This window comes from Hippocampus guttulatus, chromosome 9 (assembly GCF_054856545.1).
Source record: "Hippocampus guttulatus isolate MCC_2025c chromosome 9, RoL_Hgut_1.0, whole genome shotgun sequence".
Classification (NCBI taxonomy): domain Eukaryota; kingdom Metazoa; phylum Chordata; class Actinopteri; order Syngnathiformes; family Syngnathidae; genus Hippocampus; species Hippocampus guttulatus.
In genome coordinates this window covers 10,755,551-10,772,506 of record NC_141269.1, presented here as the reverse complement: position 1 = coordinate 10,772,506, position 16,956 = coordinate 10,755,551, and the positions used below count along the sequence as shown (strand labels likewise).

The window sequence follows — 16,956 nt, the reverse complement described above, 5'->3', positions numbered from 1 at the left end:
AAACAATTGAAAGGGTTTTAGAGGTTATTAAAAGCCACATTAAAAATCCAATTAAAGTGTTCTCTAGATAGAAAAGAAACCGATTTGAGTTTGTGGACCATGTACCGAGCTCTGTGAAGTCCTTAAAAACTGCAGATGGGGCAATGCTGACTCATGAGGTGTTAGTCTTGAAGTGAGAACATCTTTGGAAATGAGGAAGGGGCTGCAAATGAATTCTCATTTGCACACATGGTGCCTGGAGTCGCTCATGTGTCCCTCTTATAACTGATTATTTATGGTGCTGACCGTGACGCAAGGAACACTCCACGCGAAGACAAATTGCCGATGCTGTGTTGAAAAAAAAAAAGTGCAAACAAGTTTGACACAGAGTAACATAGCCAAAGATATATTTTTGGTGTTGGCATAGTTATAGACTGCGGTCACATGAAAATGTGATAAGTCTGGAGGTGAGGCATCTGTTAAGAGGGAACCCTTTAATTGTATTCCAAAAATGAATTTTGGGAATAATAATAGAGTTCATTTAAAAATAATTTAATGTCGAATATATGAAGTAATACATTTTAACGTCCTTGTAAAGTGAAAATAAGTATGTCTTGTAAATTAGGCATACCACACAGAAGCGTGTTGTCAACAATCCTGCTAAATTGATTGAAAAAATGAGGTTCTGAAATTGTGAAAAATCAAGCCGTTCTAAACGTGAGCATATTTTTTTGTGAATGTGCGTAAACAACGCCCCACGCGGACTTTGCATGCCACGATGAGCAGTGCTTGTCACCAGTTAGCTAGCGAGCTATCCTCTCGTCCCTCCTCGCTTGGTGGTGTGTCAGTTTGTGTTAATGCACACTGCACCAGTCGCATCCTATCAGTATCACGTTCACAAAAAGTATTTAAAAAAATGAAAATTTAAAAAAAACAGGTCACCTTTAACCTACGTGGCGTGTGACCTGCATCACCGGAAGTTGTTAGCGGTCAGTAGTCTGCAATTGCAGCTTGTCATCAGAGCTGTTACAATTTTTCTTTTATTGTTGTTATTATTTTTAGAGTTTGTTTCATGTACAATTCACCAAGTGCACTGACCAAGAATGGGAATCTGGAGTGCCGGGAGAACAATTTTAAAACGATACACAGTGAGCTACGATCGTTCACACGCTCTAAAAGTACATCCCATGCCTCCGCGTCAGGTCTCTACTAAGGTAGGCGGTGATTGCTTTTCACAAACTTTTGTATCTTTTTATTTTTCTGTTTAGTTCATCCTAGGGGCCGTTATGGCTATTGCTGATCAAGACATGCGTGTGTAAGTGCGTGCGTATGCGCGCGTGTGCGGTCGATCGTGGGAGGTTGGTTGATCGAAAAGTAGATCTCCGGTCAAAAAAGGTTGGGCACACCTGCCCTATATGTTATCGTGGCAAGTTTGAGCATAGCTTCACATGAAAATCCCTTTTCAGTAAGGTACCGTTAGCATGGGGTATTGTCCACAAGTGAGCACATTTTAATACAGACAAGCTTTTAAAAGTAGCTTTAGCTCGTGTGACAAAGCAGTCACACAAAATCATATACTGTAAAATAATGAATCAAAAAATAGTGATGCAATAAAGAGCTTCTAAAATGTGATCCTATTTGATGCATGAGACTATATTGCCAATAAGACTCTACCCATATAAATCAAGAGCACAGTGAGTGCGCCGTTGCATATCAAGCATTCTTTAATATTTATTAGCACAGAGCACACTTTACGTCAGTGTCGTCCATTCGGCAGTAATCATTAATAACGCCCACACACAGTGCCCAGGCAAGAGGCTGGCTTACAAATTCTGGAAAATAACCTAATTTGTCTTGCTTGGTCACGTCACGATTTTGCTTGGAGGAGGAGGTGGGACTTAAAAATCTTGTTTTTCCTGACTTTGTAGCGTGTGGTGCATTCGGGACTTGGTCCTGCATGAGGATTTATCAGACTTAATCCACCTCTTTATACCTCAAGTATTATGAGGCAATTAGAAAATTATTAGAAAGAAATATGATTTAAAAAATATGTGGTACATGTGCAACTGTTTAACAAACTGGAGCAACTCTGATTCAATATTTATCTCATAACCAGAGTATTAAAAAAATTAATCAATCATAGTGACATAATACTAACCAGAGGAACTGATTATTAAACACAACTGCTCACTCAATCACAAATCTGGCAGCATCCATATTGGATTTGTCAACGACAGTGGTAATAGATGGTGAAGATGTCAGTGCTTATGTCAACGTTGGCTCTTGATAGTTCTGTTAAACTCTAATTGTGGCATCAAAACCAGTGGAGTGTGTAAATTTGTTGTCAGTGTGGGAATACAGAATAATTTTGAGGATTATTGTTTTTGGCACAGCGCATATGTATCAAGAAGCATCAATTATTTGCTCAAATTCACTATTCATAGACTGGCTCATTCCCAAATTACGCAAGCACACTGTCGTAGGATGCAGGCTGAACAACTATTCATGTATAGTTAGCACATAGGTGTCAAACTCAGGTCCTGGAGGGCCGGTGTCCTGCATGTTTTCTAAGTCTCCCTGTTGCAACACACCTGATTCAAATGATCAGATCATCAGCAAGCACTGTGCAAGCCTGACATTGAACCTGTTCATTTGAATCAGGTGTGTTGCAACAGGGAGACTTGGAAAACATGCAGGACAGGACCCGAGTTTGACCCCTATGAGTTAGCACATCTGCTTCCCAGTTCTGAGGTTTTGGGTGTCTTTTGCTGTACAGCAAAATATATATATATATTTTTTTTGTACAGATTTTCATCTGGCACTGTATTTTACGAACATTTAGTTTGATACCATGTGCCAATTCCTGTGTTTCAACATTAGCGCTCAAGTGTAGAGTGTGCATCCTGTACCTGTGCAGGTACTCTGTCTACCTACCACTCAAAACTGTCCGTATTCTTTGGATTTTTTTTTTTAACACACATTACTTCGAAATCGTTCAGTCAGGACGTTGGCTCACAGTTAAGACTTCCAGCCCCCCTCCCTATATGACGTTTCCATGCTATAGCTGCTTATTGCCCATCGAGCAGTGGTCGGGAACTCCGGTTCTTCGAGAGCCATATCCTGCCTGTTTTCGATCCCTCCCCACACCAACGCACCTGATTCAAAGGATCAGTTCATCAGCAAGCGCTGTAGAAGCCTGAAACGATCATGATCAATTGACTCAGGTGTGTTGGATTAGGGAGAGCTCGGAAACGAGCAGGATATGGATCTCGAGGAACCGGATTTCCCGACCCCTTCTCTATTGGAAGCCTTTTTTCTCCACCCCCTCATACAAGTAAAATCCACACACTTCCTTGTGGTTTCTTTCTGACTTCCGGGTTGAGTGAACGCTGGCGCGTTTTGGCTGCCGCTGCTCAACCCGTATTGTTTTGTGTTTTTTGTTATTGTAAAGTGTCCTTGGGTGTCTTGAAAGGCGCTTATAAATAAAATGTATTATTATTATTATTATTACTTGCGATTGTGGCGGCTTCGTCATAACTGATCATTACCTGTTTGAAGGCGCAGCGGAGCTCCTTGAGCCCAACCATGTGAGCAGTCTCAGCGAGCATCCTCGGGCCCATTAACTCGCAAAAGTCGTCAAAATCCACGTGGCCACCCCCTGCAGAAGGACAAAGCAAACTAACCAAGCTAGCAAACGCAGGTGGGCAACATTAACATTGTTTAATGATGTTTTTACTGCACATGATTCGGTTATAATGTCATGGGTTTTTTGGCCACCTGGGGGCAGTAGAACAAACTGATGGCACAGCAACAAGTCAAACTCTCCTAATGTGTCTGTAAGCAAACTAAATCTTGTTTAAACATCGGGCAGATGGTTAGCTCTCATTTGGCTCTCTTTGTATTTATCAGGGAAAATACAGTAACTACAACTGCTCAATACTTTAATATGTATTTCAATACAGACAGGTAGAGAACGATTACACCCAAATGGAACACATACACACACACGCGCACACACTTAGTTTTTTTTTTTTTTTAATGGTGACAGTTGGAAAAAAAGATTCCAAATCTGATGAGTTTCAAAGGGGAAAGAAAATGTTCCCCTAGCGTCATAGAACAGACTGTATTTGATATAGGTTTGACTCAACAAGCTTTTGTGGCCATTTAATGATTAAAATGTTGTGCTGATCCCCATTATCGGTGACTTGCAGCAGCATACAGGTATATAAATGTAAATTTTAAAAAACAGCGGCTGAAAACCAGCGGCTGAAATATGAGACAGCTAATTATGTGATTTTCAGCCAGCAAATGATTTTCTTATTTGCTCAAACCGGTAGGGTACATTTTTCTCTGCCTTGGCAGTTGTGTAGCAGCAGTCTGGGAGGAGTCCTGACACTGCACAATAATTTCTTTGCCTTAAGTGGGTCAGACTATAAAATCTTCTAAACGTCTTAGAAGAAAAATATTATTTTCTCAACTGAGAGTGCTTGACTGGTTATGGGAAAAAGATATCATTTCATGGTATTGTTGGCTCCAAAGGGATTTAAAAAGAAAAGAACTAAAGCCTCTTCTCCCTGTAAGGTTAAAGCATTATCAGTAGCATGCATGAATAATTCAAATTACAGTATAGAGTGTGAAAGAGTGACAGAAAAGAAAATAATCTCTTATTTGTCATATTTTGCTCATAGCTATGGCGTGTGTGCGAGTGTGTGGAGGTGTGCAGTGTTTGATTTTGGCTGCAACCCTCTTGTGTGGAGTATGCATGTTCTCCCGGTGCCTGCGTGGGTTTTCTCCGGGTACTCCCACATTCCAAAAACACTCATGGCAGTTTAATGGAGCGCTCTAAAATGTCCCTACGTGTGATTGTGAGCATGAACGGTTGTTCGTTTTTGTGTGCCCTGCAATTGGCTGACAAACACTTCATTGTGTACCCCGCCTACTGTGCGGAAGCAGCTGGGAGAGGCTCCACATTGGCCTTGTCATTAGCTCGATCTACGCATTAAAATTATTGAAAACCTGCCAAATTTGGCCATAAGAGAGACAGAAAAACATCTGGAGCCCCCGGTCCTAGGAGATTAGAGCTAAGATTCTCTGCCATCATAATGACTGGCTTATGTTTTGTTTGTGAGCAGTATTGTTCAGGGAAATACAGTAAATGCATCGATGAATGCTATTTTTACTTTGCATTACAAATAAACTGAAACGACGAGTCATACCAATTACGTTTAAAGGATAACATCACCCAATTACCTATGCTAACTAAACATAATCAAGTCGCAAATCAAGCTCTTCCTCACTGGGGCACATCTGGGCTTTTACTTTTTGATTTTTCTTGTTTACTATTGAGACATCATTAAGCACACCTGTATGATATAATGAGGTCCAATGCAATAGCTCCGAAAATTAGCCTTCAGCAAAATACTTTTAATTCCCACATTCAGTGCCGTGGGCTTATTTGGGAAACCACGGAATGCATTGCTCTGACATTGGTCATCTGTTTCACAAATATTTTGTGTGTGCAGTATGCAGGACATGCGTTTGATTTTGATCACGATCAAATTTTGTATGTTTGTGACAATCATGGACCAAGAATAGCATCTCTTTATTCACTTCTGTTGAAGTTATGATTTTTTTTTCCTGATAGATCTTAGATTTCAGACTTTGAAGGAGCTGACCTTATTCACGGGGCCTGGTACTTTTGTTGAACACCTTTGATGGTACATATGCATTTACAGTCGGCTACCATAAACAATTGGGGGATGTCCAATGCGATACACTGGTCGTTTATTTATAAATATTGTACAGAATCTCGCAGGATTATACAGGTGGACCTAATTTTCAATCTACCATCAAACACATCAATCTTATATTCAGAAACTAACTCCCTACATGATCTCTTGAATGTCTTCTGGAATAGCAAGGGCACACAGGCAAGATTTGGCTGTTTTATGCTGCCTCTCTCTGACACAATGTTTTATAGGTCACGTTTTCTCAGAATTTAGAATGTAGAAGCTGAACTATTCAGTGTGAGGCATTTTTGTTTGTTTATTTGTTTGTTTGAGGAACGAGAAGCAAAGTCAGCCCCAATTGGGGCTGCTGAGAAGGAATATCTCAACCCGCACTTCAACATGCAGAGTCACAACCATATAGCAACACACATGCAGGATGTGGGCCATTAATCAGTATGCCAAAATGCCTCCAATGTCCCCGGCTTCAAAGACAAACATCAATTCCGCACAGCGGAAGGGGGTGGGGGGGGGGGGGGGGGGAGTGCAACGCACATCGACACATTACACGTTACACACACTTGCTCATCTGAGATGGACCCATCAGTCATTGAATGACATAACATCTGAGGGACAAATGAAAGCTAGCCATGCATACACGCACACACACACACAAAGCCAAACAAATGAATACACACATCTCATCTTGATCTGCTGGATGATCTCGATCAGTTCCATCTCTGTAGGCATGTATCCCATGGTCCTCATGCAGTCAGCAATGTCTTTGTAATGTATGAAGCCATCTGCATCATAGTCAAACTCCTTAAAGGCTTCTCGCAACTCTAACACACACACACACACACAGATCAGAATCTTTAAAATGGTGTCACAACACCAGGCACAACAGAAATAAACTCAATGTAAATAAAAGGTGTGTACTTCGATCTGTCCTACTATTTATAGTTTCACTCCAGATAAATGACTGCTGTGAAAAAAGTCATTAAAACAAAGAAACTGTGCTGGGTTCAGACATTAAATACATAAACCGTTCAGTCCACATGTCTCCAGGCAGATCAACCCACCCCCTTGTAAAAGTCTCGTATCTAATGAGAACACTTGGAGATCTTTTTGCACTTGGCTCGAAGCTTGAGGGCAGAATACAGTATTGAAATGAGATTAGGATCAGGCTGTGCCTTTTAAACCCAATAAAATGACTGTGATTCACCATACTTTTCTGACAGATGTACTCCAGCATCAGAATTATACAGTTTTGCAGAAGTAAATCTCAGCACGGTTGTCAAAGATGCAGTGACGCAGTTGACACGTGGCTACCCTCCGTCACCCAATTGGCATCTTACCATCCAACTCCAGGGGCATCAGCTCTCGTTCCTACGCAGCACAAGAGGAGGAAAAGACGCTGCATTTAGTTACAAGACACGAGTGGACGACAAGATATAAAAATCAAGGTCACTTCAAGAGGTCAAATTCTCTTGAGAAACTCCCCAGTGATAATCAGTTTGTGCCGACCAAATTAGAATAACATGCATATCATGTCAGCACAGCCGCATGATGACAACAAGCACTAATGGGATTTCACCCTGCAACGTTTCTCATTTGCAAAATGACGCAAGATCATACACTCCTACAACACACACACACGCGCACGCTCGTCTACAGCTGCAGCCTCCAGAGGGACCCGCCATACGCTTAGTCTACGCGCATACAAACACCCACCCACACGTAAACAAATGCAACGGTGAGTCGTACTGACTTTGCTCTGTCGCAATGACACACAGACACAGAAAGATGGCTGCATATGCTTGCCAGCGCAGGGACACAAAACACAGCATTTGCATACGGTCTTGTGTGTGAACCGTTCTGTATTCTCTGCTGTTTTCTTTTGACATTTGCTCAGGCTGACGCTCCCTCTCTTTCTCCTTCTGTTCCACCCCAGCCACCCACCGCCGCACTTTTCATGCAAAGCTGGAAGCCGGGAAGACAAGGTCCGCATGAACATGAATTTGGCACGATTAAGGTGGAGCAAAGCCGGAGTTTTAGTTACTAAAGAGTTCATTCGGGGCAGGAAGGCATCCTGAGGCATCCCGGTAACTTCCCCAAAAACAAATAGACTTGTTTTCAAAGAGTGACAAGTGCTTTGTTTGTTGCCCATGAGGGCAATTGCAAATGATTTGCCTCAGTCCTCAAAACAATTGTCTCATTTGCATACGTGTAAACACGTTCTGGGTGTAATTTGCAAATGTTAATTGAGATGATTTTGAAAGATGAACCAAAAATTAAAGGAATAATCTTATTAAAATGAGTGTGCCTGAAGTAAAACAAAACGATTTAAAAAAAAATGTTGGAATCGCACAGGCCTACCCGATGCACAATTTGTCTCCTTAACCATCATCATATCCACATTGGGAAGCGAGAAACATGAAAGCTCACTCGTCCTTGGATAAGACGTATGGCGATGCTGCTTGGCACATAGCCCCGGGATATCTATAACCTCAAAGAAACTTGACTGGCACACTAGTTTAGCAGGCGTATAAAATCTCTGATCATTTTTTTTCCCTTTCGTGCAGCTGTACAACATTTTGAAACAACATGAAACTGAAGGCTATATAATCAAGTCAAAAGTAACAAATACGACCCAACATTTGTAGCATTTGCAAATTGGCCTTTACTGCCATTCTTTTTCACCTGCCACTTGCAATCCCTTCTTGGTAAAGGGGGGGGGGGCACATTAGTCAATAAATACACCATTGTATTTAATAATCCCACTTTAAAATGAACAAGAATATCACTCAGGCGGGCGCAGAAATGCGCCAAGGCCTACAGCATGTGCCTGATTATTTTCTGAGAAAGCAAATCTTGGATGTACATCTTTATCTGGATCTGCAGCAAGTTGTACAGTAATATTCTCTTCTGTTCTTGTTTACATACAGTATGTACCACTCATCCATACAGTTTTGTGGTAACTGATGATCAGTTTTTGGGTAACTCTAAAGTGACAAAAGCATGGTCTATCCCGTTTATATTCTCACCAGCATCGCAAGTGTGCCTGCGGCCTATCCCAGCTGACTTTGGGAAAGAGGCGGGGTATCCCTTCAATTGCTCGCCCGCCAACCGCAGGGCACATGTACTGTAAACAACACCCTTTGGCGAAAAAAAACCCCACCCAGGCATGGTCAGAACATGTAAACTACATGCAAAAAGGCCAGCGCCCAGATTTGAACCTGTGACCTCTAAACTGTGAGGAGGATGTGCTAGCCAGTTGTCCACAACAAAACCAAACACTGAAAAGCCTGACAATGGTGGCGGAGACAATGAAATGTCCTTTGCTCAGGACATATTTAATACATTCATCAAAGAAGGTCATTTGGTTTAAAGTCCTGCACGGCCTCACGAAAATTAGCAGCCCTTATGGTGTCTTGGCAAGCCGGCTCTCATGGCAGCCAGGCAAACAATTGTTCTCTGCGTAACATTGGCAGCCGAGTTGAAAAGCCGAGTACTCTGCCTCAAACACTAAAACCTTCTCATAATTCATACAAATGGCTTCATTTTTAATGTTTTCAACACTGCAACATAAAAGAGCTGGAGTCACCTGGGGTGCATTGGTTATGTTTATCTTATCAAAGATCCTCTGCTCCACAAGGGTATATTTAGATGGCAAGGTCAACACATTAATTGGATTTTTCTTTCATCCAGAAAGGATTTGATGGCCATGCGGGCTCTGAACGCGCCCATCGCATTGAGCCCATTAACGGTTAATTTCATCCTGTGTGCCTTCAGTCGTCCCACTGAGCAGCCCACTGTTTCTCAAACACAAAATACATATATGAGAGCTATGTTGATGTTCGCGAACAATGAAATGGGGATGTTCAAACGGCGACGATGCGGCTGCAACACATCTGTGCTACGTCTTCCGCCACCCGGATGGAGTATCTGCCCTCTGTATTTTTCTTCTCTTGTAGCAGTGTCAGCCATGCAATGCATCAACTCTCTTTCATTATCTATTTGTCTTGTCCGGCCTCCTCTAAGGAGGGCTGACAGTAAACTTAGCTAAGGGGCTAATTAATACTGAGGCAGGGATTAGGATCACTGCAGGATGAATGGTCTGCTCGCTTCGGCCTCTTTGCCACAAGTACGTTGTGCACGGGGGGGACCCAATGCAGACCCTTCTACCTTTGGAGTGGTGACGGCGTAGGAAGCAAATAAGTTGAAGGTCATCCTGGAGCTGTTTTCACCTCAGGTAAATGGGCTTTAAAGCAACAAAACGGCCCTGTTAGTTATTGAGAAGCCAAGCGAAAAACATCATTAAAACGTTCAGGCAGATGACTCCCTTTGGTGAAAATGGTTCTCCTTTTTTGATATTGGTAAATCCCTCCCCTGTGATGACAAAGCATGAAAACGATTTTCGTTTTGTAATGAGGTCTCATTAGGGGCACATAATGTTCCCGGATGAAAGTGATCTCGCCATGATGGTAATAACAGGAAACACCGCAAAACTGAATCAAATACATAATAGTCTTCAACATAACTCTGTTTGTCTGACTAAATGTTCCCTTATGGCCATGATTCTCCATTCGGTGACGAAAATAAAATGGAACCTCAAAATCTGAAAGCCCCTATGAATTCAACACACGTTTTTCTGGGAAAAACCAGGTCGCACAAAACCTCAGACCTGCTGTCAGACAAAACATCAGCATATTCACAAGCGCTTGCATTTTTTTGAGACTTCAGCTCAGTGAATGGATCTGAAAGGATTGCTTTGAATATTTTTCAATGAAAAAGACTATTGATCTAGATTGGTTGTTTACAAACAAGGAATGGACTATTTTTTTTTCAGACTGATATTCCAATGTAGTTCCAGCAAAGCCATTGAGAAAGTAAAAAGAAAATGGTAATTATTCCAAAAAAGGTTGCCGGGTTGTTGAACTGACCTGTCCAAAGAGTTTATTGAGATATGCGATGTAGGCGGCAGCCACTGCTGAGCTGTTGCTGAGGCTCCGTTTACCGCGCAGATGACGCTCCTCCTCACCACCACCGTTGCCCTTTTTCTGAGTCGTGGGAGACTTTGAGCTGTAAATTGTGCATTTTGAAACCAACGATCAGCATCAATCAGAGGCTTTTAACTCCCCATTGCGACTCACTTCAACACACCCACACACATTTTGGGGGGGACCAAATTCTCATAAAGATACAGCTGCATCGCACACGCTTTGAAGTTACTGCTTAGAGAAGAAATAATTGAAAAACATGAGCAGTCCAATCAGCTGACATGGCTCATTACATCAGTCACTGGAGAAACGGGTGAAGTGTCCTTTAATTTAGACCTCTGAGTGCTTGTTTTGCAGCTGATGCACCAATCAGGGACTCCAATTCTCTCCTTCTCTTAATCAGTGTTGATGAGAAACAGAGGTTGATAATAACCAGAATTTCTTGGAGAGGCGTAGCTGAAGAGCCTTATTTTTAAATCGGCCGGTGGTCGGAGATCTGCCGGCTCCTGGACTCCTCGCCCCTCGAAGAGAAATGCTGGGAGGGAGGGAAAAAAAAATCATGGTTAAACCTTTAAAATGAACATTTAGAATAAGATGACTATTTATATGCAGAACTAAAAACAATTTGACGTCTGCCTTTTGGGAAATGTATCAGTTTGGTAATAATTCAATGCTAATATTGTGAAAATTTACTAACCTGGCTGCAGACGATGGTCGACTTTCTGGTCCTCCCTTTACACTTTTTAAAGACATCCTGCTGGAAAGAAACAACACATTTGAAAAGAGAAATTCCATAGATTCATCAATTCCACGATCTTTTGCTTTGACATGTGTCAGCTAGAGCTCATCTTGGCTGACTTTGGGGAAAAGGTGGGAAAGAGAAGAAGAAGAATATTGAAGTGGGGTCGTTTGAAGTCAGCAGACTCGCATGCATAGCAGCAAGACCTAATGCTTTTGTCCGGCATGACTGAGAGCCGTCGCTTGTTGACAATGGAGAGTTTTACAGTCATGAAAGTCATTTTTTTTCTTCTTTGTTTTGACAAGTAAAAAGTCATTTGTGCGACGGACATCTCCTACGTGACTCAACTTCATCTTTATCATTCGAATGAAGAGTAAGACTTAAGACATTGTTTTGCAATTCATTTTGCCTTCAAACGTTCTTCTTTTAAAAACTCAGAAATGACCCTTGTGAGGGTTAAGCGGTTTGGGAAATGGAGGGATGGATGAATGTTGATTTATGATAGCAGCACTAATAAGGGACTCCTTGCACTAAGACAAGAAGTTCTTTAATTGTCCCACAAGGGAAAATTGAATTTGATCATTTTCATGCATATAAACACAAACCTTGATCTGCATGAATGCCTGCGTCAAGGGAGCGATATCGCCCTGAATAAACTTCACTAACAATGTGGCACTCAAAGTTGTTGTGTTCAAGGGCACATCGGTAGTGCTCGAGAATTAACTGGCATCTCCCCTAAATCGACTCATTGTACTGTAGATTGGTCCTTATAGAGCTAAAGCTGCAAGAGAGCATTGCGGGGTTTTTGGGGGGGGTTTTGAGGCAACATGGAAGCAAAGCTAAAATTATCAGAAAAAACAAGTGGAACTGACATATTTGAAGCTATTTTATTTGTCTCCTCCAGGTGACTCCTTTCATTTGTGTTCATATGCGAGCTTGAGTTGCTTCATACCAAGTGTCAAGAAAGCAGAAGTCAGACACAGATGAAATTCAAACACCTCGATGAAACGGTGTAAATAATCAAATATCGTGCAGTGCAATAAAATCACATAAGCGATGAAAAAAAGAACAGAGAGACAATCGGGATGTGGCTTGCAGATGGGCTGTGAAGAAAAATGGTATGCAAATTGGTCGACGGGGAAGCGAGAGAGGGAGAAAGATTGAAGAAAGGGGGCAGGGGGTGAGAAACTTGTCAAAGCAGAGAGCAGAGACTTATGGTTGACTGTTAGTGAGTCAGATTAATGTTCTGTCATGGACCTTTGCCATTCTGACTATCATGGCCTGATGATGAATAACTGCATTTGGTGTTGATCTGCAATAAACACAAGCCCTTCAATCCACCGGCGCACATGCCACAGAAGCGGCACAAAGACAGATACCAATGATCTGCTCCAGCGGCCACCACTCGGCCCTCCGCCTACTCGTGAGCGCTAATAGGAAGAGACATGAAGATCAACCAGTCCTCTGAATTACACCCGACCGCTTCATGTGCCGTCGCCAAACGAACCCTATTGCCAACTCCCACTGGGTTACAACGTGCCATGACTGAGTAGTGATTGCCTGTCTGTCACGCTTCCATACAATCAGCGTGCATGCTGATTGAAACACGCTGCAAGCATGTTAAACTGGAAGGAGGGGGGGAAGGGGACGTTCCTGTCCTCGTGATTAAACTCGGGATATTCTCTCTTACACCGTTACTCGTGACCTTCTACATTCATAGGTCACAACAATCGGTTAACCTGCACAATGTAAACAGATAGATTTTAATCTAAAATATTTTTTAGGAATGTTAAAAAAAAAACACACACACGCAATCTAGTCATCTTCTATGCCACTTATCCTTTCTCGGGTGGGTGGGGCAATCCTATGGTAACATTTTAGCAACAAAATTTGAGGTCAATTTAAAAAAAAATGTTGACCCTTCCTTACGATCCTCCTTTTAACAATTAAAATAATTATTAAGTGTTATGACTGCTGAGCAACGTTTCCTCTAATTTTCTATGCGTCTGAGTATTCACACAAACTGCCTGTGGATTCCTTGGGCCACGGTGAGCAACATCAGACATGCGCATGGACCTGAGCTCACACAGTGTTACATGATGTAGGTGTGTTACATTAAAAAAATCAAGCCACCTCTATTTTTAAATGGAGCATATCACTAAAAAGACATTTGTGACATGAATTAAATTACCCCTAGTTTGTAAGAATTGGTTCAGGATACATGACTCTTTTTAAGGTGTGAATTAGCCCAACACAAGGAAGTGCAGACTACTGTGTGCTAAGCCACTGGTCGCTCTCAGTTTATTGTTTTTATTTTACTCATCAAGAGTGTAATCCTTGACTCACTCACTGAAACATACAAGTTTCTAAACTCACCCTTTGTCAAAATTGATCTGAAATACAGGTGGGGTAGGAGGAGGGGGGGGGGCGTGGTTGACTGACCCAGTCAAAGTGTGATTATTCGCGTTTTACGCATTGGTGACGAAGGCAGATTTTATATGAATTCCTTGGCATATGACCATCGACACTTTATACGTGTGTTGCGGTAATATGCTTCAGTTGTGTTTAGACATAGGAAGCATCGAGGCTCTTTTTGAGGTGACAAGTGGACAGGGCGAAATGCTGGACAACGCCGAGTACGCTTGTAAGTCGACAGAGCGGAATATTCGGGTGAAAATGATAACATGGCATGTGTGCTTGCCTTGCATTTCACTCTTTTTTTCTTTCCCACTCGTCACCCACATGTGCCAAGTGAACTTTTCAATTTATTTATATGAGGAGACTATATGAAAATCCAATATGGAAATACAGCTCAGGTTTGATTTTTTTATTTTATTTTATTTTTAAAGAAAATTAATATCTTGCACGCATTTTTGAGCAAGGTTGTCTAACTCATTGCTGTCGCAGGCCACTTTGGAGTTATGGCTTCCCTCGTAGGGCCCTTATGACAGTAAAACCAAATCAATGTTTAATCATCACATCATATTATTACTTGTACACAACAAATTGATGGATTGCCAGGTTTGAATTCTGTCAAATATTTGTTTGTTCAATTATTGTTCAAAGTGAGTGTAAACAAGGTAAAATCATTATTGCATGGTTTGACATTTCGTTACAGATTTTAGCAAGGATCGTGGAAGTTGACACGCATGATTTGCTTTCGGGGGCCACATAAAATGATGTGGGGGCCGGATCTGGCCCTCCGGCCGTGAGTTTGACACATACGTCTTAGAGGGATCATCACTGGTGAGAAATTTCAATGTACGCATTCCTTCAGTGATGTGTAAACTTATTTTCTCAAGGTTAATGTGTCTCACAGCTGCATTTTTGCGCGCATGCTTTTGGATAACATATAGGCAAAACAAAATATTTGGAGTTTTTCTTGTGATGGTCTTTTGTTGTTTTGCCAAAAGAAATGCTCTCATCTCCACTGAGCACAAATCCCATCAGAGTAAACCAACACACTCAGAGTAAACAAACACAACATCAATCATTGAGTGACGTTGCGAGTGTGCCGCTCTCCTCTCTAAGTGGTCAATTGCTGTCAATCACGGAGCGGACGCACATCATTTTAGATCCGAATCATCCTAATTGAAATAATGAAATTGGGAGTCGTGTGGACTGGCTTGCTGGAAAATAAGGAAACAGAATAGAAGAGGCTGCTTGAAGGGCTTGACTGGAGTGTGAGGGGTTAGAATCTAAATGGAGATGGTCTAAATATATTTCACAAGAGCCACTGGAGTGAAGGATTCTGGGATTCATTACTGATATCACACAAACAAGGACGCCACTGTGGATGTGCACACGCATTTGACAAAAGTGATAACAAAACATATAAAACGACAAGGGCATATCGTATGTACCTGTATCTCGCCCATCATCACTCAAATGTGTACAAGAGTCACATGCCAATCACCAACACCTAATGTTTGAAATAAATCAGTCAATTAAAATAAATATATTTTGATACCTATACCTCTCTAATAGTGAAAATCAATCTAGGCTGCTTGTCCAAGTCTACCTCATATTGCAGTTCTTCAAACTTGTGTTTTTTCATTCATTCATCCTTCGTTCCATTTTTTCCCACTAATCCAGGGCGGCAACTCCCGAGCCCCTTTGTCCAGTTCTGCCTTGAGGATTCTTAGGTGTTCCCAGGTCATGCAGGAAGCTTTAGTTTCTCCTGCGTGTCCGAAAACATGCCTGCAGCATCTCACCAGGGAAGCATCCAGAAGCCATTCTAACTGGGTGTGCAAGCCATTTCATCTCTCATGGCGAGCCCAGAGCCCCCGCGGGGAACGCATTCCGTCCTCTTGATTTTGTGATCTTGTTCTTTCAGTCCCAAATCACAACTCATGACCATAAGTGAGAGCATATTGAAAGCTTTGCATATTGTCTCAGCTCCTTCTTCACAAATGTCATCTTCCACCTGGAGAGGGCACTCCACTCTTTTCCGACTCAGGATTGTTGTTTGTTTAGTTTTTTTCATCTGACCTTAAACTTGTGTCCGGTGATAATACAAATTACTCACATTAACATAATGACATGTCCTTCATCCGACATTTGGCGATAATACACAGATGTATTGAATCTAATTGTCAGAACTTTTCAGCCTGTGAGAAAGCCAAAAGTCAGTTGACTTTGTTGTGAAAGTTTATTGACCAAAAATGAGGTTCACTTGAGGTTAGGCTTGACATCTCTTTGTCTTCTTTCTCCTTTCTTTTCTTTTGGATTACACGAGCTGTCCAGCCTGAAGACAATCCACCGGTGCTTGATCCATAAAAAGCCGATTGTAATGCAATTGGTTCTGGTACTCCATCTTATCTTCAGCTATTTCAACACCTCTCAACTGTTTCCTCTTAGCAACCCCACCACTGATTTTGTGTCAAGGTCCTAAAATGAGACCGTCACCATCAGCACTGACATTCATAAGAGGTTGGGATAATTCAACCTTTTCCTCACCGCCATCCTTCACTTTGTAATTCACAGACTAATTTTTCTCTGCTCTCGTAAAGATCGGTTTTAAAATGGCGCAGTGGACCTTTGAATTCAAAGCGGCTGACTGAGGATGTTGTCGAGAGCGACGGGGCAGAAACACCAAACCAAAAACAAAGCCCTTGAGAACCGTGGCCGTGTTGGCGTAAGGGAGCAAAACAATTCATTCAAATCAAGCAGAGAGGAGAAGCCTGTCAGTGTCATTTGTAAAAACCTGTGTGAAATATCGTGAAAAACTTGCTCCGTCACAGTCTCACAAATGAACCATAGCCAATTCCTGCTGCGTTGAATTATTGAGCATTCCAAAGCAAAACAAGATGAAACTTAACCATAATTCAATAGCATAGCAACTTTGTAGTCTTACCTTCTTAAACAGGCAAACACGTGTTTATTTCCTCTTTGTTTGACCGGGATGATAAACAATGTGTCCAGGCAAAGCCTCACCTAACCTGTGGCTTATACAATAAAGGTGATTATCCATCTAAATATGTCTGGATTAGAGAAGTAGCTGGCCTGT

At 41.8% G+C, this 16,956-nt stretch overlaps 1 protein-coding gene across 4 annotated transcripts in view; it reads right to left on the bottom strand.

Moving 5' to 3' along the window:
* Positions 1-16,956, bottom strand: part of cabp4 (calcium binding protein 4) — a 23,812-nt gene extending 6,856 nt beyond the window's left edge. For 2 of the 4 annotated variants that reach the window (XM_086119659.1, XM_086119655.1), the window contains exons 1-6: positions 11,406-11,503; positions 11,142-11,243; positions 10,652-10,790; positions 7,064-7,094; positions 6,404-6,547; positions 3,528-3,637 (exon numbers count right to left, since the gene is read on the bottom strand). In XM_086119659.1, the coding sequence (XP_085975785.1) occupies positions 3,528-3,637; positions 6,404-6,547; positions 7,064-7,094; positions 10,652-10,790; positions 11,142-11,243; positions 11,406-11,503 (624 nt within the window). Of the gene's footprint in view, positions 1-3,527; positions 3,638-6,403; positions 6,548-7,063; positions 7,095-10,651; positions 10,791-11,141; positions 11,244-11,405; positions 11,504-16,803 lie in introns of those variants that run through there. The other 2 variants (XM_086119658.1, XM_086119657.1) reach the window with 2 other exon arrangements.